General features: G+C 43.3%; 1 protein-coding gene across 1 annotated transcript in view; it reads left to right on the forward strand.

Annotated features, from left to right (window-relative positions):
* snd1 (staphylococcal nuclease and tudor domain containing 1) overlaps nucleotides 1-27,279 on the forward strand; it is a 165,555-nt gene that overhangs the window by 130,946 nt on the left and 7,330 nt on the right. The window contains 5 exon segments of the mRNA XM_031582313.2: nucleotides 5,802-5,876; nucleotides 5,879-5,924; nucleotides 7,903-7,972; nucleotides 13,378-13,491; nucleotides 15,284-15,487. Coding sequence (XP_031438173.1) covers nucleotides 5,802-5,876; nucleotides 5,879-5,924; nucleotides 7,903-7,972; nucleotides 13,378-13,491; nucleotides 15,284-15,487 — 509 coding nt within the window.

Below are 27,279 nucleotides of genomic sequence, written 5' to 3' on the forward strand. Positions count from 1 at the left end.
ACGCCATCATTCAGTGCTAACATTACCCTCACCCTCCCACGCCACCATTCAGTGCTAACATCACCCCTCACCCTCACACTCCCACTACCAGCTTAAAGCATTCCAAGCTATGTTAAGTAACACATAGTGTAAATAAAAGATTAATGGAATTAACAGGGACCAGTCTTCCTAATCATTACCAATGCTGCAAGGCTTGTGTTCATCTCATCCCATTTAATGGCCTCTAAACACCCGAGAGATGTCTACGGGAAGATCTCTCCCATTTACCAACCTCATGGGAATATCTGGAAACAGTCACACACACACACACACTCTCTCTCCACCCCCCCCCCCCCCCTTAATTATAATTAGTTGGATTTAATTACTCAAAGTGTGAGTTTAGCCCTGATCTGCTTTTGGTGATCGATTCTGCGGTGGAAATGAATATGTTGAGCAGAGGAAATACTATACATCCCACAGACCCTCCCCAGGCGATGGGTAACTAGTCTCCTGCAAGGGTCTGCGTAGATGTAGAGCTTTGCGCAGGATGAAAGGTGCTCTGCACCTTTGGCAACTTTCTCAGTGTCAGCCAGTTAATGGTTTTTTTTTTTACCCTATTTGGTTACTCATCAGGATTCTGCCACCCATGAATCAGACTCTCATTCCCAGCAGCGCTCAGAACTTCGGCTTCAATGGAAACCTCAGGCTCTGTTCAAATGCTGGGCTCTGGGAATCTGGGTGTGTAGTTGTCTGTGCCCTGCTTGCCGTCAGCTGTCATTTTATCCCTTTAATTACAACTCTTTCCCCATCCAGCAGGTTGTAGGGTTGGTTGCATCATGTAGATGTTGATTCATGTCAGCAGTTTCACTTTGCTTCATAGTTTTCTGGCTTGTAAAACACCAATGGAGTTCAAATAGTTTTTGCCTGCAGTGTTTTTCCCACCAAAACTTTTTCTAACTTTAAGATTTTCTCAGATAGAATGATTTTCACAGTTAAGGCTGTTTTTTGGGGGAAAATCACTGGTTCAAGCTCTTTTTTTCAGGTCAGAGTAAACCGCAGAGATTCTTCATGCTTTGTGATTGAATATTTAACCCAAAAAACGAAATCACACAAAGCACCGCACTCTGGAATTTGTCTCTTTTGATGGGAACCTTAGGCGAAATGGGACGAAATACATAGTGTGACCACTGTGTGACCGCTGTGCAATATGTATGAAATCCTAATAAAGATACATGGGAGTATCTCACAGGAGAGCATTATCTAATGTTTCACTTATTGTTGTTATGATAGCTCAAGCATCCCAGGCCACACCACCACCAACAGCAGAATCGAGTCACAACCAAGCAGCAAAGAGATCCCATTTAGCAGCTCAGCCACTCACTCCACAGAACAGGGCATTGCAAATGGAATTGCTTCAAATGTGAAAACAGCTGCAGCCATGAAACTGTGTATAAGCAGGTTACCCAATATCAGGGAGGGAGAAAAGGAGTTTTTTTTTCTTTTTTTTTTTTCTACACTAGCACCTTTTTTTTCAGGTCAGCACTTCAGCTGTATACGAGGCAAAGCACATCAACTCACTGGAGACCCATTGTGTAGTTAGATATCAGCTGGGAGAGCGCTGTTATGCACCCTGCCTCCAAACTCAGTCTTTTGCCAAGCCTGACGAAATTCTCTTATTCACAGCTGGCCAATCTCCAGATGTTATTAGCAACAAAGCATTTTGTATTTTTTTTTTTTTTTTTTCCTTGTTTTTTTTTGGTTTGTTAGACTGCTGCTTCGAACACACCAGTGTGTTTTTCTGTTGATCCCTTCCAAATGCAAATACTTGGTGGTGTGGTTTAATTTTAGAATTGTGATGCAACAACACTATTCTCCTCTCCTCATGCCCTGCACATTGCCGGGCTCTAGTCTGTCTGCTGTGTGGGCTGAGAGGCACGACAAGGGGAAGCGCTTTGTTCATCACACCGTGGACTGCTTTTGGAAATGACTCGGTCGGGCTTCCTCAAGGAAAGCGCTATATGAACGGAGACCAAGATAGCATTTTGAGCCTACAGAAAGTGGTTCCTTGAACATCTCTCTTCCACCTTTTCCTTACAGTACATTCCTATTTATGCCGTATTCTTGGCACTCTTATTTTCAGTAACTTCTAAGGGGGTGGAACCCGTAAGCTCCCCCCATATCCCCCCCCAAGAAATGAACTATACTCTATGCAAATGTGATGACGGACACTCTCTCTGTAAACATCCAAGGTTCTGTGATCATTTTCTATTTGTCTTTGTGAAAGAGACTGTCTGAGAGACCAGGTGTGTAGGAACGAAGATGACAACTTTGATACAGCTTTAAGATAGACTGCATCCATGAGTATAGAGTGTCTTGAGATCTAGTACACGCTGGAAACATGCTGGTGAGAGCCACAGAGTGAGGCGTTGGTAATGGACAAGGGTCTTCTCACTTTATTGACCTCGTAAATGATTCCACCCCACACTCCTGAAAGGGTTGTGGCCGAATCTTATCGATGAAACTTGATGTCTGAATACATCAATCATGGCTGTCGTTCCAGACACACTGCCAATCTTCAGGCTGATTGGAGGAGCATTCAATTTGACAGGGGAATTTGAATACTTGGGGAAATAAAAGATATACATTCTGCTGAGATGATGGCAAAAATAACTAACGCAGTACTAAATTAGTTGATCACGGGTATGGGTCTTATCAAACATGTTGACTTTTCTTCTCTTTTATGGGCCATTCCATACTAGATACCCACAGATGGGAAGGCCTTGAATGTACAGCCTCCAGTAAAGAGGTCTGAAGCCCCAGTAATGAGAGATGGATCCAGGGTCATGGCCTCTACCAGAGAGCGTAATGACCCAGAGAGAGAGTGCTGCTACGGGGCTACACCTTCCAGCATATGGTCTCCACTTGGTCCTGTCAGCGCTCTTATAGAAAGGAGTACACTGATAGTACTTCATTTTTGAAACCTTTGGCTTTTGTATCTTCTTTTACAGCTCTCACCTTTATGTTGATTACATGATTGCCGGAAGTTCTTTCTCAGCATAGTTCTTTCTGTCCTCTTGGAAAAGCAGCAATGTTAATCAGCTAAGTAGAGAACCAGTGACACTATATTGAAGCTTGTGTTGTTCTGCTGATGGCTGCGATGCGAATCATCTTTAGCATGGTCAGGGTGGCACTCTGCGTTCTAGAAATGCTTATGTCAGTGCTTTGCTCCGAACTCTTCCGTCCTCGGACAGTAACAGAAGGTCTCATATTAATTAGGTTAAATGAAGAGTCTCCATTAAAACTATATATAGCATTCTGAGGAGTCCCTCACATCTTATGTATTATTTAATGAGATCTGCAAGACTCAAAAGTGGAGCACAGTAAGGAAGCGGGGGAGAGCTGGAGAAAAAAGCACTCTGTGCCGAGGAACGCACACGCAAACTTTTTTAATTAGATTAATAAATCAGAGACAAGCCTTTTTGCTGTCAGCCTGGCTAGAACATCCCCTCACCGGTAGAGAGCGTTCCAAACAATGCCACTGGGACAGTCGCAGGCTCCTGCCGATGATGTTGCCGCTGTCCATGGAGCACCACGGAGGGCTGTCATTGTATGCATGTGTGTATGTGTAAGCAGATGTCAAAGATTGCCCATTCACACACACACAACACACACAGGCACACTGCTCTCAATATTCTCTGCTTGTTATTGTGTTAGCATTGGCCCAAGATCTGATTCTTTCTCGGGGGGGGGGGGGGGGGGGCAGTCAATTTTGTTTTTTGTAATTAGAGTTCTTTAGAAATCAGTCCGGTTGAAATCTCCATCATGATATCATCATGTTGCAATTGGGGTGGTTTTGTTCCAGGTGGGAGATATGTAACACCAGCTCATTAATGACCTGGTCAGTGATCTCCCTGAACCTGTGCAGGTGGAATATATAGACTGCTGTTAGGATCACTGACGTGAGCGCTCTTGGGGAGGTGCTATGGTTAGGGTTATGCATTTGTTGGTATGTTGTGAAGCCAGGAAGGGACACCGTCGAGTTTGGAATCGACTCCTCCAACCCTGTCTGGTTAGGCAGATTTCAGAGCGGTTCTTCAAGTCCACGTTGGTTTGGATCAACAGCATTGATCTTATTTATGAGTGATGTGACGTCTGAGGGCCACAGAGCTGGTGAAAGGAGGTTTGATGGGGCGTCTCTTGCCTGCAGTCAACAGGATGCTCAGAGATCTTTGGGTGACGGCGCTTTACACACCAGAGGGAGGGAAGAGTCTTGCAAATCATTCTTGTTGAAATCAATGTTACGAGATCCTTTATGGATGGATTTTGGAACGCCGAGGAATGTCACTTTGGCATAGGGGCCCTGCATGAGGCTTGGAGTTTCCCCACAGCCAGTAAGGTTTGTCTGCTGAGTATTCCAGCATCCCTAATCCAACAGATGGAAGTGTCTAGGAACTGACAGTATTTGGGGCCAATCTTCACTGGAATCCACCTCAAGTAGTAGTTTGGTGTTTAGTCAGTAGAAGATCTCAGACACCGCTATGGCTCTTTGGGCCATTAGTATTGCAATGCCTCCAGGCGTGAGAGCGAGTTAGAGTGCGTTAGGAAGCAGGATCGACAGGGAGGAAATACCGACCAATCACCTTTAGAATGTGGCAGCCTTAAGCTTTGCTACAAGGACATTTTGATTAAAGCAAAGCAGTTTGATTTAAACTCCCGCCCCCTCCCAAACACCAAATACTATGCATTCAGCATTAGTAATGAAGAAATTATAGGACTCCTGCTAAACCTCCCGGATCTCACTATGATTCCTGTGTTGCTGGAGATTATTGAACTGTCTGTCCAACAAAAACCTTCTATCCTGAATCAAAACGAAAGCACTGTAGGGGCGACAGTGGTACAGGAGGTAGAGAAGTCGTTTAGTAATCAAAGTTGCTAGTTCGATTCCCTGTCGAAGCGTCCTTGAGCAAGACACTGAACCCCTAATTGCTCCTGATGTGCAGTGTGCCATCAGTGTAAATGTAAAATGTAAAATGTGTATACATTGGAAGTCGCACATATGTAAGTCGCTTTGGATAAAAGCGTCTGCTAAATGACTAAATGTAAATGTAAATGTAAATGTACTGCTTTCTTCTCTCTGGTGAGTGAATGTATGTTTTGCGCTCCTACACAGCAGCAGTGACCCATTCACCCAGAGAGTGGAGAAGGGCTTTTGAGTTTGAACTGAGCCTGTGTCTAAGGGCTGCATTTTCACACTTACTTCCACCCACAAGGAAATCAATGGGAATTGACTGTCAACAAATCACTGTGTAATTTCACATAAGCATTTTGCTAAACTAGCTGGAGTAAGCGCTCCACGCTCTCCATTGCCATCAAGCCTGATTGCCACCAAATTGTTATTGCGGTGAGCCCGTGACGGGCTGGTTATTGCAGTCATGGGACCAGACTTAGTGTGGCAGCATATCCTTAAACTTACATATTAGTGCCTGCATCTGCATTTAGCTGTGCTTCACGTATTGGTGACCAGGATGAAATATTGTTGAGCAGCTCATAATTGAATGACCACTAGATATCTCTCTCTCGGTCTTTTCTCTCTCTCTCTCTCTCTCTCTCTCTCCTCTCTCTCTCTCACACTCTCTCTCACACACACACACACACACACACACACACACACACACACACTGATTGATGACACAGTTGTTTGTGGAGACTCAAAAGTGATGAAATAATGGTGGTTATTTTTTGTAAGTAGATCCCCGTCTCTACTACTTGAGTTTGAAGCGCTGAACCTGACCCTTCTCTCTCCTATTGTTTCTCTTTTCCAGGTGCCCAGTTAGAAAACCTGATGGAGACGATGCGAGCAGAGATCGCTGCCGCGCCCCCAGTCGATGGGTCCTATGCTCTCGCAGAGGCGACTTCTGCATCTCCAAATTCGCTGATGGCGAGTGGTAAGTTCACGGGGGCAACAGAACATTCTGTAGAATTGGACTATTTTATTCATTTCCATGGATGACACACATCATCGACCTACAGTGCATTGAAGAGAATGCAAATGGCCTGTTGAAAAAGGGAGATTAGATGTGGTCTGCTAGGCTCCAGTAGTTGTGTAAGCAGCGAGCGGCTGACTCTGGGGGCATATTAGTGGCACACAGCTGCTGTCACCATGGGACTCCCAGCTGGGCCTTGTGTGGTCGTGGGCCAGTTGCCTCAAGCGCTTCAGTTAGCATAGTTAATGGTTGAGGATATCTACACTTCATCGCTCTTTAATGGGAACATCTAGGAGATAATTCGATAATTCGTCCCTTTACTGTTTTACTTTTCACCCTTTTTTACTTTACTTTTCAAGTCCCTTGATCTTTTTTATTTTACTGAGAAACATGACGGGGACAGAGGCATGGATTCACCCATGTATGAACCTTTATGGGATGAAGTTGTCATCAGAGAGTATAAGCAACTCTCATGTATCAAACACAGGGGGAGTCAGATTGATGTATACTCTATTGCCACTCAAGGTAACAAATGCTACATTTTTTTAATTTTTTATCCTTTTGGCTCTTTGCCACGTTTCATTATTCCCATCCCCCTTGAAATAGGCTATGTAACAGAATTTCAGTTCAGGTGACTGATTTAAACTAAAGCCAACCCAAAACACCGTGTAAAGACACCTGACTGTACAGATGGCTGTGGGAATTAATATGAACTTCTCTACATTGGAAGATGACTTTGCTGCTTTGCGACTCTATCTATTTGAGTTGACTGGAAAAACAAGACTTTGCCAGGTTAAGGGGGGAAAGTATGTAGGGAGTGCCAGATGCAGTCCAAGTCCCCTCTTAAGCAGACTTCAAAGTCATGCAGTCGCCCCTTTTCATTTACCAGTGAATCGTCTGCTTTAAATTTGCCATCTGTGCTAGTTTCCTTTCTTTTCATTTACCTGTGATCATATGTCTGTGTGTGTGTCTGTGTGTCTGTGTGTGTGTGTGTGTGTGTGTGTGTGTCTGGGCCTGTGATGGGATAATGGGAGCTCTTAATGTATTCTCTCTCCTCTGCTCAAGTTTCATTAATTACCGTCCTGACATTCAAGGCTTTTTGGATGTAGAGAATATCTGGACTAAGACAGCTTTTGTATAGCTGACTTCCCATCAGCCACGTAACTGTACTGTTTGGCCTAGGTATTTGTAACATTCGCTTTCCACCCACCCTACACCTGCCATCTCTCTCCCTGGTCTGCGTACCACCTAGAAAGTGTGAGTTTTCCCCCTGTAGCCCCAGACTGCACTACAGCCCTCTCATAAAGGTGCATTCTCTTGGAAAGTCACTGGGCATCTTAATACAAGCTGTGCACTCTTAATATTGTTGGAAATTCTCTTTATTTGGAATAACCCCTTGAGAGGTACCATCTCGTTTTCGAGGGGGTCCACAACACGACAGTAAATATACATTACATGAACATAAAACAACATAAAAACAACACATATTGAATTTCTCCTACACCTATCTTAGCTCTCTCTCTCTCTCTCTCTCTCGATTCCCATCTTCAAGCTTATGATAAAAGAATTGTCACCTGTCAAAGGTTATATGTGAGTTCTTCATGTAAGGAATTTTAAAACGGCCCTGTGTAGGCAGCCCACACACTGTCTGAGTGCGTGGACTTGACAGGTCACTGCGCTATCTACCAGAGGGTCTATCACTCCTTTATTGGGGGGGAACAGTTCCCAGTGGTCCAGAGCAATGAAGGGCACAGCTTGCCTGTGGGTCTAATAATCACCCTTTTCTGCTCCACACATCTCTAGAAAGGCATCTACTGCACACACTCCCTGAGGAAAATTGAAAGGAAACATGTCTTTATAGCGCCTGTGACCCTTGACCCTCGACCCTTCCCCCGCTTGTGTTGCTCAATGTCTCACTGGCCTGCATCTTCCCCCCCAGGTACCGAGCCAGAGTGGAGAGAGTGGAGTCCCCAGCCAAGGTCCACGTCTTTTACATCGACTATGGCAACGTGAGTGGAACATGCATCTCTATAGATCCTGTCAGTGAAGGGAGGAATGAAAGGAGAGAGAGAGAGAGAGAGAGTGTGTGTGTGTGTGTGTGTGTGTGTGTGTGTGTGTGTGTGGTGTGTGTGTGTGGGGGGTGTGTGTGTGTGTTTGTGTGTGTGTGAACATGTGTGTGTGAACATGTGTGAATGAGCACAGGGTTGTCAGCCTATGTTTATGATCATGTTAGTATCACCACAGTTCTTCCTGATTGATTGGAGTTAATGGATGTCTGTGTGTGGGGGGGGGGGGGAGTGCCGGGGCTGTGTATATAGTGTGCTTTTATCCACAATGTCTGAATCGTTCTTAGACACATCCTTGTGAAAACAGTTGAAAGATGATGCCATATGTCACTAGATGTTTTTGTGGTGCACCACACGTGACATACATCATATCATATAGTACATGGTCTGAATATATGGGTTTAAGTGTCTGTTGATTGGGCGTTTGGATTGTGTGTGTGTGTTTAATACGCTGATCCAGCAGCCCTGTCTCCCTGCACTGTGCGCTGTCTGTCTCTCTGGGGACCTCAGAGCCGTGGGCCTGTCTTGCAGATGTGATGCTCCTTGGCATCCTTCTGAGAATGGGACTGACTGGGAGAGCAGTGAGATATAGCACTACTTGCTTCTTCAGGGCCTCTCTCTCTTCTTCTCTCTCTCTCTCTCTCTCTCTCTCTCTTCATCCCCCCTCTATATGACCAGCAGCACTACAAACCTTACTGTCTCTCCCCATAAGCTTTAATCAGTTGTCTTAATCACACTCGTATCATGAAATTAATTGTTGGTCTGGCTATCGCCATGTATCTACAAATGACATGGTCTTTTGGTTTAGGGTTCTTTTATGTGTGCTGTGAAAATATACAGCTTTGAATACATTTTTTTTTCTGTCCACATAAATCTTTCAGGTCCACACCTCACTCTTTCATCTGAGGCTGAGACAAGGCCATAAAGGCAGATCATTAAATCCAGCCCTTCTGCTTGTAACTATTTTACATTTCGACACAGAAGGGCTCCTCTCTCTCCCTGTTTTCAATTATCGCTATATCCTCTGAATTTCCGTGAAGGTCAAAATCTCCATACCTTTTTTCTGCTGGTGTGACAAGGTCTATGTGGCCTGATTTCTGTCAAACAACGAAGGGTTTCTGTAGCTCGAAGGTGCAATGAACCAAATGACTATTGGATATGGCAATGTTTATATATTATGCCAGAAGAATCACAAATTGATGCTGATTTTATTTATTTATTTGTTTTTCAGACGTGGATAAATAACAATGTACATTGCTGGTCAAAATTATTCGCACCCCCCTGAATTCCAAGTGCATAATTGAGAATATCTTCAGAAATATTATGCAAATCAACTTATTTTGTAGAACCAGAATATTTGTATAGAATGTCCAAGGTTACTGAACAAAAGAAAAAAAAAGAAAACTTGCATAATAGTGAAATAATCCAAACAGAAAAGGTACTGTATTGTACTGGACACATTTCCTGGCATCTTTTCCTTTTCAAACATTCTTTTCTGCCGCTGAATGTGTGCTTTGGGTCGTCCTGCTGAAAGGCCCCAGACCGTCGCCTCGAGCCTAGTTGAACCTGGGTAAACACATTTAGCTCCAAATCCGTGGTAATCTTCTGATTTCATCATTCCTTTAATACCTTCACTCCCTTCAGTACCTGAGGCAGCACAACAGCCCCACAGCTTGATGGAACCTCCACTCTGTTTTACTGTAGGTGGACTGGTCTTTTCCTTATGGAACCTCCACTCTGTTGTACTGTAGGTGGACTGGTCTTTTCCTTATGGAACCTCCACTCTGTTGTACTGTAGGTGGACTGGTCTTCTCCTTATGGAACCTCCACCATGTTTTACTGTAGGTGGACTGGTCTTTTCCTTATGGAACCTCCACCATGTTTTACTGTAGGTAGACTGGTCTTTTCCTTATGGAACCTCCACTCTGTTTTACTGTAGGTGGACTGGTCTTTTCCTTATGGAACCTCCACCATGTTGTACTGTAGGTGGACTGGTCTTTTCCTTATGGAACCTCCACTCTGTTGTACTGTAGGTAGACTGCTCTTTTCCTTATAGGGGCCATTTTGTGGCCTATAAACAAACTGATGTACTGCATTCTCAAAGAGCTCTACTTTGGTTTTAATCTGTCCATAGAACATTATCCCAGAAAGACTGGCTTATCTATGAGAATATTTGCAAACATTAGTCTTTGCCTTCTTGTGCCTTTCTTTTAATAGTGATGTCCCCCTTGCCCTTCATCCATGGAGCCCTGTATGGTTTACTGTGCGGCGTACGGGCCGAAAACACCTTCACTCCTGGTTGCTCCAGCTCAGCCTGAAGCTCTTTAGATCTGTTGCGTGGTGGCGTTTCCACAACCCACACCAACCTTTACAGACTTCTCCAGCTCAGCCTGAAGCTCTTTAGATCTGTTGCGTGGTGGCGTTTCCACAACCCACACCAACCTTTACAGACTTCTGAAGCTCTTTAGACCTCTTGCGTGGTGGTGTTTCCACAACCCACACCAACCTTTACAGACTTCTGAAGCTCTTTAGATCTGTTGGGTGGCGTTTCCACAAATTTACAGACTTTCGCTCAGTGAAGCTCTTTAGATGTCTTGCGTGGTGGCGTTTCCACAACCCACACCAACCTTTACAGACTTCTCCAGCTCAGCCTGAAGCTCTTTTAGATCTCTTCCGTGGTGGTGTTTCCACAACCCACACCAACCTTTACAGACTTCTCCAGCTCAGCCTGAAGCTCTTTAGATCTGTTGCGTGGTGGTGTTTCCACAACCCACACCAACCTTTACAGACTTCTCCAGCTCAGCCTGAAGCTCTTTAGATCTCTTGCGTGGTGGCGTTTCCACAACCCACACCAACCTTTACAGACTTCTGAAGCTCTTTAGATGTCTTGCGTGGTGGTGTTTCCACAACCCACACCAACCTTTACAGACTTCTGAAGCTCTTTAGATGTCTTGCGTGGTGGTGTTTCCACAACCCACACCAACCGTTACAGACTTCTCCAGCTCAGCCTGAAGCTCTTTTAGATCTCTTGCGTTGGTGGTGGTGTTTAACAGACTTCTCTCACTGAGTTTCTTCTTAGCGCCACATCCTGGATGTCTGAACAGTTTTAGGACTGAAACTTATTGAAAACCTTAAAAACTGTTGAAAAAAACAGGGATTTCAAGATCTTTGGTGATTGCCAAGTAGCCTTTGGAAAGATGACGTTTGAGAATAGCTTTTTTTTTTGATGCTCTGACAGCTCTCTCTTGTCTTCGTGAAAAAGAAACAGGGAACACTAAGCCCCTTTGTATGCAGTAAAAACAGAATTCATTGGTTTATTCAGGTCACATGAACACATAAAATTGTGCACAAGTGAGTTCTATTTGTTTTTTTATTTAGTTTGAGGAACTAATTTAAATTCATCAAAGGGTGCCAATAATTGTTCCAGCGTACATCTTTTTTTCTGTGTTTCTTTGTTTCACTAGATGAAAGCATATTTTGGTGGTTGTTCAATAACTTGAGACATTTTAAGAAATGTAATATATTTATACAAAATTTAGTTTTGGAATGCAAGTGGAGATTCACTTAAGAGATCTCAGTTGTAAAGAAGTCATTGTGGAGCTTAAGGGATGCGATGTTTACAATCCAACCAAAAGAACTTGTCAAAATGACATTGTATGTTTTATTGTAAATTAAATTAGATTAGTTCCTGGCTACACAAACGTGTCATTATACATCATACACCCGGCCTATGGGTAGCGTACTCTGTTATTTTATTTGGAGCCGGTCATCTGTATTTAATCATTAATGTATCTATTGTTTTTGATTATTCATTAATGTATCTATTGTTCTTTGATTATTCATTAATGTATCTATTGTTCTTTGATTATTCATTAATGTATCTATTGTTCTTTGATTATTCATTAATGTATCTATTGTTCTTTGCAATTGGCCATTTAGCTCATGCCTTCTCACTGGCACGCGACTTCTCTTTATGCGGAGTGGCTGGGAAAACTCAGTAATATTCACCGACACAGATCTGTCACTCATCAACCAATCACAGAGGATATTGAAAACAAACTTGTGCATGAGACCTGACGTCAGGCGTAGCAACGTCTTTCTATTACCTTAGCAGTTCTATTACCTTAGCAGTTCTTGCTTTTCCTTCATAAAAGTTGGTCTCAGCGGCTTTGCGAATAGAATTTGAGTTGGAAACCTTCAGTGTGACAAAATGTAAGTAGGTAAGACAAAATGCTTTGTGAATACGGGCCCAGAACGGTATGTGTATCACCAGCTCATTGGCAGCAGTTGAAATTATGAAGTTATCACAGTTATCACAATTACATGGTCAGTTTGTCACAGTAGTTTTACATTAGTGGAAGCTCAGAAACATGTGTGCTACTATGGCACATGGAATTGTGAGTTAAAATCTCAGACTATGTGGATCTTATTCAGAGCACAGCAGCCAGTGTTCGTATTATGAAGGCTAGACTTGGGAAGCCAAACAGCAAGGTAGCCTACGTTTTTGATATGCAAAGCATGTTTTTTTTTTTTCAAACTGTTCAAATGCAAATGCCATTGTGGGTGAAGCTGATCTATACTAATTGGCTTATTATGTGTTATGCTAGTTTCTAGAAGACTAGCATAGGGCTCTGCCATCAAGACTAGAGGTCAACATGCAGTATTATTAGAAGTTTCCTGTGGGCTTGACTCATTTCATCCCTAACAACAGCTGTTTGAAATATAACTCGACTGCGCCCTTTTACCTTGAGATAGTCAAATGATAAATGTGTCATTCTAATAGCAAATTGGTCAAACAGAGAAGTTACCTTGCCAAAAGTAAGCCGAATGTGAATGACCGTTTGACCATCTGATTGGGAATTGTAGGTGTGTACTACCCATGCAGTTATAGCTTACTGTTAAAGGAATGAATGATCTGTGCCAAGCTGTTACCAAGGTTACTGAGTGGACTGTTACCAAGGTTACTGAGTGGACAGATCAGGACAGGAGGACGTTGGGACACATGGAACCAAATATTACAAACATTTGTTGTAGTTGTTGTAGTCTAGCCAATTTTCTAACCTCTTAAATTGGACGGTTGCCAATGCCTTGCAGCTCTCCCAATGAAGGCACATACAGTAGACAGAGTGTGTTCCATTCACTATGCAAATGTGTGAAGCTGTCTCTCACACTGCGGTGGTCTCTCTCCAGTGTGCATGTAGTACTTCTCTTGTTCGGCTATCGCATCTCTTTCAGTACAGTACAGATGGGGGAACATGCAGATTGGTCAATGAAAGGCTGCTATTCAGTTCCTTTTGGGAAGTGTTTTTGCTGAGTTAATGGTGCTTTCTTTTCCCCTCTAACTGCAGAGAGAGACGGTCTCCTCCACACGCCTGGCTCCTCTCCCTCCAGCGTTCAGCACTCGCACCCTGGCTGCTCAGGCCACGGAGCATGCCTTTGCCTTCATCCAGGTGCCTCTGGACGTAAGTGCATGGACATATTGATGATCAACATGTTGGTTTTGTTACACAGATGGATCTGCCAGCAGGGTCATTCAGTTACCCAATAGAATAAGTAAATAGAGATGTGTGTTCCGATTCGGCTGAATCTTTAACTTTGTATGCACAACATGCAGACGACTGCTGTTTTGTATTTCTGTACTGTATCTTTGTATTTTGGACTTTGTTGTTTATTTGTTTGTTGTTGTTGTGAGTGAGTGAGTGAGTGTGTGTGTGTGTGTGTGTGTGTTTTCCTGATATTGCTGAAACACATGTGGACACCAATATTGCGGACGCAGATAGATAACAGAACTGTCTGTCTGTCTGTCTGTCTGTCTGTCTGTCTGTCTGTCTGTCTGTGTCTGTCTGTCTGTCTGTCTGTTCTGTTCTGTCCTCAACCACCTTCCCTTTCCGCCCGTCCACTTGCACACCTGGGTAACTGCTAGACCACCAGAGATGTCCTCAGCACTCAGTCACTCACACTCAGCACAGCATTCATATTCCGCCTCTAGCCTTCCCCTGGCACCCTAGAGCTTAATCAGAATGCCCTCATCATTCCTGCATTTCCTTTCTTCTCCCGCTCGTGCTGACATCCCCCATAGCCAAGTGTGACAAGTTGTCCAGAGGTAGAGAAAAACAAAAAAAAAGCCCTGTGAATTTGTTTCCCTTTTAAAGCGTCCCTCTCCATCTCAGCCGCCCCAAGGGCAGGCAGGCAGCACTCACAGGTTGCCATGGAGACTGGTCCTGGTAGGGAGAGTGATGTCCAGAGCTTGAGTGTGTGAAAAAGAGAGAGAGACTGCTTGAGAGCTCATAGCCTTCCTAGGCTCACAGCCTTCACTAAAGAGAGATTGATTGGTTGCTTCAGACTGAAGAGACTGAGTTATTGGCCAATTTCTGAGTGTGGAGTGAATGATTGGCTCTGGGCGGGAGGCTGGAAACCTTGAGTGTCCTGTCTCTCGTGGGCATGATTGGTTTATTTTTGTCTTGTATGTTCATATTACTCTTGTTTGGTGTCTACAAGGATGTCCCCTGTGAGGTGGTGTGTGTGTGTGTGTGTGTGGTTGTGTGGGTGTGTGTGTGTGTTAGTAGTGTGTGGGTGTGTTAGTAGTGTGTGGGTGTGTGTGTGTGTGTGAAGGCAGTGAAGGAGTGTGTGTGTGTGTGTGTGTTAGTAGTGTGTGTGTTAGTAGTGTGTGTGTGTGTGTGTGTGTGTGTTAGTTGTGTGTGTGTGTGTGTTAGTAGTGTGTGTGTGTGTGTGTGTGTGTTAGTAGTGTGTGTGTGTGTGTTAGTAGTGTGTGTGTGTGTGTGTGTTAGTAGTGTGTGTGTGTGTGTGTGTGTTAGTAGTGTGTGTGTGTGTGTTAGTAGTGTGTGTGTGTGTGTGTGTGTGTGTGTGTGTGTGTGTTTAGTGTGTGTGGTGTGTTAGTAGTGTGTGTTGTGTGTGTGTGTGTTAGTAGTGTGTGTGTGTGTGTGTGTGTGTGTGTGTGTTAGTTGTGTGTGTGTGTGTTAGTAGTGTGTGTGTGTGTGTTGTGTGTGTGTTAGTAGTGTGTGTGTGTGTTAGTAGTGTGTGTGTTAGTAGTGTGTGTGTGTGTGTGTTAGTAGTGCGTGTGTGTGTGTGTGTGTGTGTGTGTGTGTGTGTGTGTTAGTAGTGTGTGTGTGTGTGTTAGTAGTGTGTGTGTTAGTAGTGTGTGTGTGTGTGTGTTAGTAGTGCGTGTGTGTGTGTGTGTGTGTGTGTGTGTGTTTATAAGAGTTTGCAGTGCTGACCCAGTGTTGCCCTCTGCAGGAGGATGCGCGGGCTGACGTGGTGGACTGTATCGTGCGCGACATCCAGAACACTCAGTGTCAGCTCAACGTGGAGTACAGCGGAGCCACGTGCCCCCACGTCACGCTGCAGTTCACCGACTCCAAAGACGACGTGGGCCTGGGCCTGGTCAAGGAGGGCTACGTGATGGTGGACGTCCGGAAAGACAAGTATCTGCAGAAGATGGTAAGACTACACACACCGCTTGCCATGAAACTTCTTAAAGCTGAAAAAAAGAAATGTTCCTTTTATGTTTTTCACATCCGTAACAATGGCAGGTAAAAACAAAACACATAATGGATAACAAATTGTCATTCCCACTTAGCCTTCCATGATGGCAAAGTCCTGTTGTGTGTCCTGATTCTACTTCACTTCATGTTCTGGAATAGTACTGAGTGTGAACGGCGTAACAACAAGATAACATCTAATAACGCCTTTCACTGTATTAGGTTAGCATTGTGTTACTCATTGGGTTATTGAAAGACAACCATGTACCATCAACAGCAAACAGGGGACAAGTGTGTTCCAGTGTGCCAGTGTTGTGTGTGCGCAGCATCGCACAGGCTGTGGTGTCATTACGGTTCAAAACAGCCCTGTCCTTTGAAGTGAATCAATGTCAGGGTCAACCCATACCTAAGGCAAGCCCGGGAAGAGTAGTGTTTGGACATTAAAGTGAACAAGCATTAGTGGAAACACTAGGGACCACGCTTCCATTGTGATACATGTGCACAGGCAAGCATCTCACTGTGTGTGTGTGTGTGTGTGTGCGTGTGTTTGTGGAATCTCTCTCAGCAGGCCTCCTGACGGCAGCCATTTTAGAGGGTTATGAAGCACCGGTGTTTTGTTCGGCGTCGTTATGCTAATTTGGCTGCAGACCCATGGTTAATGGGAGATAAGCTAATGGGAATGTTGATTGCTGTGCCCTGGCATTTCTCTAGAATGTCTCGTCACGTCACGTCACATACAACACACACACACACACACACACACACACACACACACACACACAGACACACACAGACACACACACACAGTGATCTGCGAACAGGAAGACTTATATTACACACACAATACAGGTGTTTCAGCACTCCCCCCCTCATGTCTGTGATGCCCCATATTCCCTGCCTGGGAGCCCTCGAGCTCCAGAGGACTGCTCTGCTCCGCTCCCCTGACTGGGCAGTGCCCCAAAGAGGCTGCTGAAATACTACACTACCCACAACTCCCAGAGGGGCCCTTGAAGCAGCCATCACCATATGGAGTTTGTTTTTCCTACTTCATGGCCGTGTTCATATATCTGGTGAAACATGCAGCTCCCCCCACCTTATTGCCGTTTTAAACATTTCTCTATTGCCAGAGTTGTAGCTGATCCGACATCTTTCACACTTCTTTTTCTAAGAACAACGTCTAGTGTGAGCCGCTACAGAATGCCCCCATAGAGTTGAAGTAAGGCTGTGTTTGGTGCAGTGGACTCCAGAATGTTATGTAACAGAGCTCTTTGGAGAGGTGGAAGGGGGTGGTAGACCAAGCCATTTCCCTTAAAGCTCACCCGGCCCAGCCAGCTCAGTCACCAGATAATCCGGAAGTCTCATCACTCTGGGCCCGTGTAGTGGAAGGGGCTTTGCATGATTTCACCTCTTCTCCGTGTGTCCCGTGCACACGGCATCACAGGGGATCAGCAGGAAGCATTGACTCCTCCGTGGAGCTAGAGGAACTAGATGTGCCCCCGCTGCAGATGGACTCCATCAGAGGCCCTGGGATTAAGGCAGGCTGGCTGCAGAGGTGCTATAAACCCCCTGCAATCTGTGCCCCATGCCTTTGAGTACGGAACACGAGCAAGCAGGAACAACCTCATCTGTCCACTCATCTGGATCATACACTGCAGACGAGAGAGAGAGAGAGAGAGAGAGAGAGAGAGAGAGAGAGAGAGAGAGAGAGAGAGAGAGAGAGAGAGAGAGAGAGAGAGAGAGAGAGAACTTGTTTTAGAGTATATTGAGGTTCCGTGCTTATTAGCGCCCCCCCGAATGAGATGTCTGATTCACAAATCGGAGAGATTAATTGGAGATAGGTAGCCAGCCATGAGGATCGTGTAAAATGTGTCCAGATTGGACTGGAGGATTAAAGGGGTTTAAGGTAGATATGATATGGTTAACATGCTCTGGGATTAACCTATTTGAAGGGGAACTTGTAGAACTGTGTATTAAATGCTGCTGCACTGGAGGTCGCAGTGACTCTCTAGTCAGGCAGAAGGCTGGCTTGGCAGGCCTGAGTGTGGGAGCTCTCCCTGTGCCCCAGATCCAGAGCTGCCCATACCCTGCGGGCATAGCCTGGCACTTGCAATTGTCTTTAGGGAGTGATCTGGCATTCTCACTCTGTCTAAGAGAGTGGCACAATGCCCACTTGGGCAACGTGCCATCCTTTTGCCTGCAGTGCACTTGGCTCTCTCTCCTCTCAGTATGCATCTCTCTCCATTCCTCATGCTATCTCACTCTCATTGCTGTAATAAGGAGCCAAGCTCTGTGTACTAACTGGTAGGGGCTTAAGTGAGCTCAGATTCCCCCCCCCCCCCTTTTAAAAGCGGCCAGATGTGCTTCAATGTTTGTATTTTCGGCAATGTGCGGAGGATCAGGCTTCTTCTAATTGAGATGCGATTTCAAACAATGTTTGTGGTAATTATTGACTGCAGTCACACATTCCCCCTGGCCTCCAAATCGATTCAGCTTGGCTCTGCTTTAAAGTCAAAGAATGTGAGTCGGTGATGGTAAAGGTAGAAAATGCCTTTTGTTCTTGCTAAAGGGGTGCTGTGTTTGTACCCGATTCTTCATTTGTTTGTTATTCCTTTGGAAGACACTCTATTTTGTCCAAGTGGTGTACAGGAAGTACTTGTAGGGTGGGTGTGTGTGTGTGTGGTGTGTGACATGGTCATATTCCTCTCTCTTCCCCACAGCAGAAATCCATTCTCCTGATAGCTGCCATCATGAATCAGCTGTCTTCTGGATCAATGGCCATGTATTAGATGGGAATCAATGTTTTCTGCTCCTCGCAGTTTTGCTCGGCAAACACCTCTGATTTTATTACATGTGGGCCAGACCCCTGCCACTATACCAACCCAATGTTAGATGTGTGTACAGACACACACTCCAATGTTAGATGTGTGTACAGACACAGACACACACTCCAATGTTAGATGTGTGCACAGACACAGACACACACTCCAATGTTAGATGTACAGACACAGACACACACTCCAATGTTAGATGTGTGTACAGACACAGACTCCAATGTTAGATGTGTGTACAGACTCAGACTCCAATGTTAGATGTGTGTACAGACACACACTCCAATGTTAGATGTGTGTACAGACACACACTCCAATGTTAGATGTACAGACACAGACTCCAATGTTAGATGTGTGTACAGACACACACTCCAATGTTAGATGTGTGTACAGACACAGACACAGACTCCAATGTTAGATGTGTGTACAGACACACACTCCAGTGTTAGATGTGTGTACAGACACACACTCCAGTGTTAGATGTGTGTACAGACACACACTCCAATGTTAGATGTGTGTACAGACACACACTCCAGTGTTAGATGTGTGTACAGACACACACTCCAATGTTAGATGTGTGTACAGACACAGACTCAGACTCCAATGTTAGATGTGTGTACAGACACACACTCCAATGTTAGATGTACAGACACACACACACTCCAATGTTAGATGTGTGTACAGACACAGACACAGACTCCAATGTTAGATGTGTGTACAGACACACACTCCAATGTTAGATGTGTGTACAGACACACACTCCAATGTTAGATGTGTGTACAGACACACACTCCAATGTTAGATGTGTGTACAGACACACACTCCAATGTTAGATTTGTGTACAGACACAGACACACACTCCAATGTTAGATGTGTGTACAGACACAGACACAGACTCCAATGTTAGATGTGTGTACAGACACACACTCCAATGTTAGATGTGTGTACAGACACAGACTCCAATGTTAGATGTGTGTACAGACACAGACACAGACTCCAATGTTAGATGTGTGTACAGACACACACTCCAATGTTAGATGTGTGTACAGACACACACTCCAATGTTAGATGTGTGTACAGACACACACTCCAATGTTAGATGTGTGTACAGACACAGACACACACTCCAATGTTAGATGTGTGTACAGACACAGACACACACTCCAATGTTAGATGTGTGTACAGACACAGACACAGACTCCAATGTTAGATGTGTGTACAGACACAGACTCCAATGTTAGATGTGTGTACAGACACACACTCCAATGTTAGATGTGTGTACAGACACAGACTCCAATGTTAGATGTGTGTACAGACACACACTCCAATGTTAGATGTGTGTACAGACACAGACTCCAATGTTAGATGTGTGTACAGACACAGACACACACTCCAATGTTAGATGTGTGTACAGAGACAGACACACACTCCAATGTTAGATGTGTGTACAGACACACACTCCAGTGTTAGATGTGTGTACAGAGACACACTCCAATGTTAGATGTGTGTACAGACACACACTCCAATGTTAGATGTGTGTACAGACACAGACACACACTCCAATGTTAGATGTACAGACACACACTCCAATGTTAGATGTGTGTACAGACACAGACACAGACTCCAATGTTAGATGTGTGTACAGCACACTCCGCTCCTCTTTCCTTTAGTGCCCCTGCTGTACTGATGATGGTGTGGAGCTACATGGACATGTTAGTGTTTTTCACATTGCATTTTCCACAAGCGGTTTTGGCCATATGGACATCAATTAGTAGTTATGACAGTACAGCACTTGTGAGTGATAATCTATGAGCGGAAGAGATACTACGGGATGTCAATGCACAGCTGTGCAAAAGGTGGTGATTACCCACTGATTTAGAGTTACCACTCATACTAAGTGTATAGCTATAAAAGCCACTGCAATTCTGTTTTAGTAGTGTGTGTGTTATTTGGCACACACGTCCTGCCCTCTGCCCCTTTACACAGTCAGGTTGCGTTAACTAACACTGATGAAGTTTGAAGTTTATTTGCTTTTACAAGCTAATCATCTTTCATGAGCTAATTGCAATCAATTATGCTGATAGAGCAAGTCCCCGGCACCGTTGCTAAACAGTTGCAGTCTGAATTCTAGAGGAAGTGTAAAAAACAGGCCTTTTGAGGCGAAAGGAATTGGAGCAGTGATGTCATCATCCAGTGGCGTTCCAAATTCCTCTCTTCATCTGTCCCTTCCGTCACGACCACTCTGACAAGCATGGCGTGCGGAACAGGAAGCGGTCATGAAGCAGAATTCAAAACACTTCAGCTACTCTGCTCCACTTGAAAAGCTACATGGGAAGTGGAGTTTTCATTATGATTCTGCAAAATACAAATGAGTCCTTGTTAGATCTGCTTTTTTTTGTGTCTGTTAGTGCCACCTTTGACCTATAAATATAATGGCATTGGTAATGACTACACAGGGGTTTGGAGTAGTTTTTACATACATTTACATTTAGTCATTTAGCAGACGCTTTTGTCCAAAGTGACGTACAAGGGAGAGAATAGTCAAGCTACGAGCAATAGAACCTGGTGTAACAATAAATAAATACTGCTTTACATAGGAAATATAACAAAATGAAATAAAAAGGAAAAAAGAAGTGCAGAAATGTAACTGCTGTAATTGCAAGTTACGCACTAGTCGAAGTGCCAGTTAGGACGGGAAGTGCTCTCTGAATAGTTGGGTCTTCATGGTCTTTATGTCATTATGATGTACCACTCTCCATTTTCAACCTCCGGTGGAATGAGCCTTGTTGCCTGAAGTGAAGTTGCAATGTGGGCATAGATACTATCTCTGAGGGAGGTAGTTTTATTGCCATTCTGGTAGCACGCTGAAGGTGAGAGGCCCACTGGGAGGTGTAGTTTTGGCAGTGGTGTGGGAGTTGTGAGGAGACACAGCATGGCGGTGTGCTCTAATGAGGATACGGTAATGATGAATGGAGCTGCCATGGGGTAGCACTTCACATCCACACAGTCCAGTGCTCTCTCTCTCTCTATCTCTCTCTCTCTCTCTCTCTCTATCTTCTCTCTCTCCTCTCTCTCCTCTCTCTCTCTCTCTCTCTCCTCTCTCTCTCCTTCCTCCCCCTCCTCTTCTCTCTCTCTCTCTCTCAATTTTTCAATTTCAATGGCTTTATTGGCATGAATGTATGGTACACTGTTGCCAAAGCACTTAAACAATAAGAACAATAATAATAACAACAATAATAACAACAATGGTAATACAGGAACAGATAAGTTAATTAAATAATAAAAAAATAAAATAAAATAAAAATGCTTAAATAAAAAACATTACAATTATAATAATTACGTAAAGAAAAAACATAGACAGATAAGAATAGATACAAAAAAAAAAAAAAAAACACTATGAGTTCAGGCCTATGTTTATTGGTGGTATGGCCTGCTCTCGGAGGATGTGGCAGGACTGCACATATTCGGAGGCTAAAATGTTACAGGTCTCTATTTCCCCCAGGAGGAATGGTAGTTTTTGTTGGTTCGTTAGGTTTATGAAACCTGGGTGGATGTATTCAAATTGTTTGTAATATGCACTTCTTATATTGTGGTATTTTGTACATTCCGTCAGAAAATGAGGCTCATTTTCGACAGCGTTAATATTGCAGTGGACGCATAGTCTCCCTTCGGGAGCCACCCAGCATTGTCTGTGTCGCCCCTTTTCTACTGCAAGACTATGGTCGCTGAGCCTGTACTTTGTTAATAGAATTCTTTGTTTATAATTTTTTATTTGGATTAAGTATGGTGCCAATTTGCAGTCCTTTTTTAATGTTCTGTATACATTTAGCTTGCTGGATTCTTTCATTTGATTCTTCCAGCAGTTAGTGTAATTTTCTATACAGCTTTCTTTTAACTGTTTTAGTTTTGAGGCAATGCTTAAGTCTTTCTTGCTGAGCCCATGTTTTTGGACAAGGTAGTTGAAGGGGTCTCTCTCTGGGTGTCCATCCCTCAGTTGGGCAGCAGTGTGGTGGTGCCTGTCTGGTTTGCTTATTTGCAGATGGTTCCAGAATTTTGCTGCTCTCTTTTGTATGTCTAGAAGGAGTGGGTATCTTCCCAACTCTGCTCTACACGCTATGTTAGGGCAACTCCTGTTTACACCCAGTATATTTTTGCAGAATTCCAAGTGGAATAGTTCGGGGTGGCTTTTGTCCCATGTGTCCAATTTATTTTTAAATTTAGTTCCCCAAACTTCACTCCCATACAGTAATATTGGTTTCAGTATTGAATCAAAAAGTTTTAGCCAGAGTTTTATGGGGGGGTTATATTTTAGTAGTGATTTCCTGAGCATGTAATAGGTTTTTCTTGCCTTTTCCGTTAGATCTGTTATTGCTCCATCAAAAAGTCCAGTTGAAGAAATCGTTAGTCCTAAATAACAATATTTTTTTACTTGTTCCAGTTTTTCTTCGCCAATTGTGAAGCTGTAATAATTATTGTGTTTGGAATGTCTTTTTTGGAATACAATGATTTTGGATTTATCCAGGTTAATTGGAAGGGCCCATGTTATACTGTATTCGTTGATAATATTCAGACTTTCCTGAAGCGCCTCTGGACTCGGGGAGAGTAGGAGGAGATCATCGGCAAAAAGCAGGCATTTAATTTCTTTATTTAGAAGTTTAAGACCTGGGGACGAAGATCTTTCAATTTTTGTGGCCAAATCATTAATATATATATTGAATAAGGTTGGACTTAAGCAACAGCCTTGTCGAACTCCTTTTGTCTGATCAAAATAATCTGTTAGTCTGTTGTGAATTTTTACACAGCATCTATTGTTTTTATACATATCTTTAATGATGTCATACGTTTTGCCTCCAATTCCACTATCAATTAATTTCAACATAAGTCCATCGTGCCATACTGAGTCGAAAGCTTTGCTAAAGTCAATAAAGCAGCCAAATATTTTACCTTTTTTAACATTTTGTACGTGTTCCTCTATGAGTGTGTGCAAAGTGTATACATGGTCGGTTGTTCTGTTGTTTTGAGAAAAGCCAATCTGGGATGAATTTATTATATTGTTGTTCTGGATACATTTTTGAATTCTATTGGTCAGGATGCCACAGAATACTTTCCCTAAATTGCTGCCTTGTGAGATGCCTCTATAATTATTAGGATTAAGTTTGTCACCTTTTTTATGGATTGGAGTGATGTGGCTCACCTTCCATTGTTCTGGAAAATGGCCTGAAGACAGGATTAAATTGAATAATTTTAACGTGGCCTCTCTTAATTTAGGTGTGCTGTGTTTTAGCATTTGGTTGTACACTCCATCTATGCCACATGATTTTTTGTTCTTGAGGGATTTTAATTTTGAGTTCAATTCTGATAATTTTATAGTGGAATCTAATTGATTTAGCCTGTCCTTTTGTGTCTCTTCAAGTTTTCTTAACTGAGATTCTAAGGTTTTTTGTTTAGAATTTAGGTTATCTTTTTTGTACAATTTTTCAAAATGTTCTGTCCATTTTCTTCCATCAACTAATGGGATGACTTTTTCTTTTCTTGTTTTGTCAAAGTTATTCCAGTGTTCCCAGAAGGAGTTATGATCTAATGCGTCCTCCATTTCTTTGAGTTGGGCATTCATATGGTCATTTTTTTTGTGTCTTAGAAGTGATTTGTATTTCTGAAGGGTGTTAAGATATTGTGTTCGAATTTCTTGATTTGCAGGATTTCTGTGTTTATTGTTTGAACTTAATCTCAATTCTTTTCGCAATTTTTTACAGTCTTTGTCAAACCATTTGTTTTTGTTTGAATTCTTGATTTTACTTTTTTTGGTAGTGCTGTGTTTGACTTTTTTTAATGACCTTTTAGCTGCAGTTAAAAGTATTTCTGTAATTTTTTCGGCTGCTGAGTTGATGTTCTCCCTGCTGTTTTCAAATTTGGTAAAAAGGAAGGAGTAAATCATATCTTCAACTTGGATGGAGTTTAGTTGCGTTATGTACTGTTCTAGGTTGTCATTATTCCATGCGTATTTTACAGGGAGTGGGTGTAAGGCTGGTGTTGTTTTTTGTTGAACTACGTTAGGGTTTTTCTTAAGGCTGATAGTAATATGGCTATGGTCTGACAAAGGCAGCTGTGGCATCACCATGAAATTGTTTATTTGGCTTGGGTCTAAATCAGATATTGCGTAGTCCACCACACTGCTTCCCAGGGATGAACAGTAGGTGAATTTGCCCAGAGAGTCTCCCCTTGTTCTGCCGTTGACGATGTACAGGCCAAGGTCTTTGCAAATTAGTAAAAGTTCCTTGCCATGTTTATTGAGTATGTTATCGAAAGTATGTCTATATGTACTCACAATGGTGTTTTGTTGGAGTGTTTCTATATATTTTAGGCCAGCTGGGTAAATGAAATCTAAGTCGTTTCCGGTTCGAGCGTTTAGGTCTCCCATTAGGAGTATTTTCCCGATTGACTGAAACGCAATGATCTCTGATTTTAAGTTTTCAAATGTGCTTTCGGAGTAATATGGTGATTCGTAGGGAGGAATGTACAAGGCACATAAGTACGTGTCATGATCGGAGAAAGTGAGTTCTTTTGAGAGTTTGATCCATATATGTGATGGTCCCTTCCTCTCAATGTGAACATACTTTTTAATAGATTCTCTGAACCAAACTATAATTCCTCCTGAGCTCCTGCCACATTTAACATTGGTGTGTTTAATAGCGGGTATATATATTTCTCTGTAATTAGGTAGGGAATAGTGTTCCTGTCCATTTTTATTCCAAGTTTCAAGTGCTATCAATATGTCAGATTTATTTACAATATCTACAAAATCAACATTGCGAGTCTTATCTCCAAATAAGGAAGAATGTATTCCCTGAACATTATAGCAGGTAATTTTAAAAGATGTCATTACAACAATATTGTTTGCCAGAGTTAATGATGTTTCTCTACTCGGTACAATAATTAGACCTAATAACCCAAGTTTTAACATTTAACTAATTTAAGAGACTATCACATATAAGTCGCAGCATTGACCTTATCTGAGACAGATCTGTATCTCTATTAGATACAGCAGCAGCATAAGGAGGCCTATGTGCCTGGACTGAGCTCTGTCCATCTGGGATTATGGCACTATTCACTGAGCTTAGGCCTAACCGTCTTTCTCTGTTCAATGCTGTGTCTTTAAGGGTTTTGGCAAACAGCTTCATTCCTTCTAGGTGGATGTGCACATTGTCATACAGATGGTTAACAGTAATGTTATTATGATGTGCAATCTTTACATTAGGTATTCCAGCACAGAAGGACAACAGTTTTGCATTAATTTGGTCTATGACACTTTTTGGTGTGTCACGTCTTGGGAGTAAAGAGGAAATAATTACCTTGGTGTCTGGGTATTTTTGAGTGGCAGATTTAACTATACCGATTAATGCTTCTGCCACATCAGTCTTTCTTGCACTGAAATCGTTTGTCCCTGTGTGGATGATTATGTGCGATGGGTTTTGGATGCCTTTTTGCAGTATATCTTGAGCTGCTTGTGTGGTTGGGCACCAAAGTTTCTTGGCGTGGCTCCTTGGGAAAAGGCGTTTTTGGTCTAGGTGGTTCCCATTGGAGTCACACAGGATGAAGATGTTGTTCGTTATTGCTGCAGGCTTCATTCCTTTTTGGCCATGGCTGATGTTCGATGAAGACGAGGCTGGACAGCAATGGCTGCTGCTTTGATGATGAAGGTGAGGTTGCAAGTCTTGAGGTGACGCTGGAGGTACAGGCACATCAACAGAGTTTCTTAGCTTTCTGTCCTTGCAGTTTAAGGGATATCCCCTAGGACCCTGTCTGTGCCGCTCTTTCATCAACAGCTCCTCCTCCTTCCGCTGCTCCTGGTTCCCTCGTGCTGGCGCTCCTGCTGTTCCCCTCGTGCTGGCTGGCTTGAGGTGGTAGAGCTGAGGTACAGGCACGTGCGCAGACTCGGTGTTGCCATCAGATGGGATGGTATTTTTGTCTGATAATTCTCTGCTCCTGTAGTCCAGGGGATGTCCCCTAGACCCGGTCTGTGCCACTCTCTCCTCAACAGCTCCTCTTTCAGAGCTCACCTCCTGCCGTAGCTCCTGGTTGGCCTCTTCCAGCTGCTTAACTGCCAGGCAAAGTTGTCCAACCACATCCATGCTTGGGTGGCTCATTTGGCTCTGGAGTTGCAGCAAGTTGTTGTTGGTTTCTTCTTTGAAGGTTATGTAGTCCTGTTCAAGTTCAACCAAGGTGTCTCTCAGTCCTTTAGTACGGGGAGTCATAGGTCTTTAGGCATATGTCATTGGATATGACTGTGGTGGGATCTTGTTGTCTATTTTGACTGTTTGAGCTTGTCTCAGCTCCTGAAGAATTATCTGTGGTCTCTATTTCTGGATCTTTTTTGTGTTTCAGAGTATTGCTTTTGATTTCTTTGAACTTTCTCTGAAATTGTGTGAGGCTCACTTCGGATCCTTGTACCATTACAGTCCGTTGTGATACAGGTTAACTGTAAGTTTGAAGTCCATAGCCCCTGGAGTGTAATTGTCTTCCTTTACTTATTCCTCCCTTCCTCACACATTTCACAGCAGCACAGAGGGTGGTGTGCCATGCGTGGGATATTGTGTGAAGAAAAGGAGGTTACACAGGACCTTGTTGTCGTCAGGTCCCTTGTAGTCCGAGATAGGACCTCTGGATATTTTTCATAATGTCTTCTTTCATGTTTTCTTATCTTTAGCTGATTTTATATTAGCTGGATAGGTAATTAGCAACTCATCTTCATTTTTGAAAGATGCCTCCCTCTTGTCTGGTTAACCTCCACTGCAGAGTATCCATTATGATGTCATGAAGTGACAGTTAGGCTAATACTACCAGCTATTATTTTGCTTGATAGATCCTTTGAGTCTTTTCTTTGATAGGTTTAGATGTTTCTTAGGGTTCCTACCTTCTGAGTGTT

The sequence above is a fragment of the Clupea harengus genome, chromosome 16, assembly GCF_900700415.2.
Source record: "Clupea harengus chromosome 16, Ch_v2.0.2, whole genome shotgun sequence".
NCBI lineage: Eukaryota > Metazoa > Chordata > Actinopteri > Clupeiformes > Clupeidae > Clupea > Clupea harengus.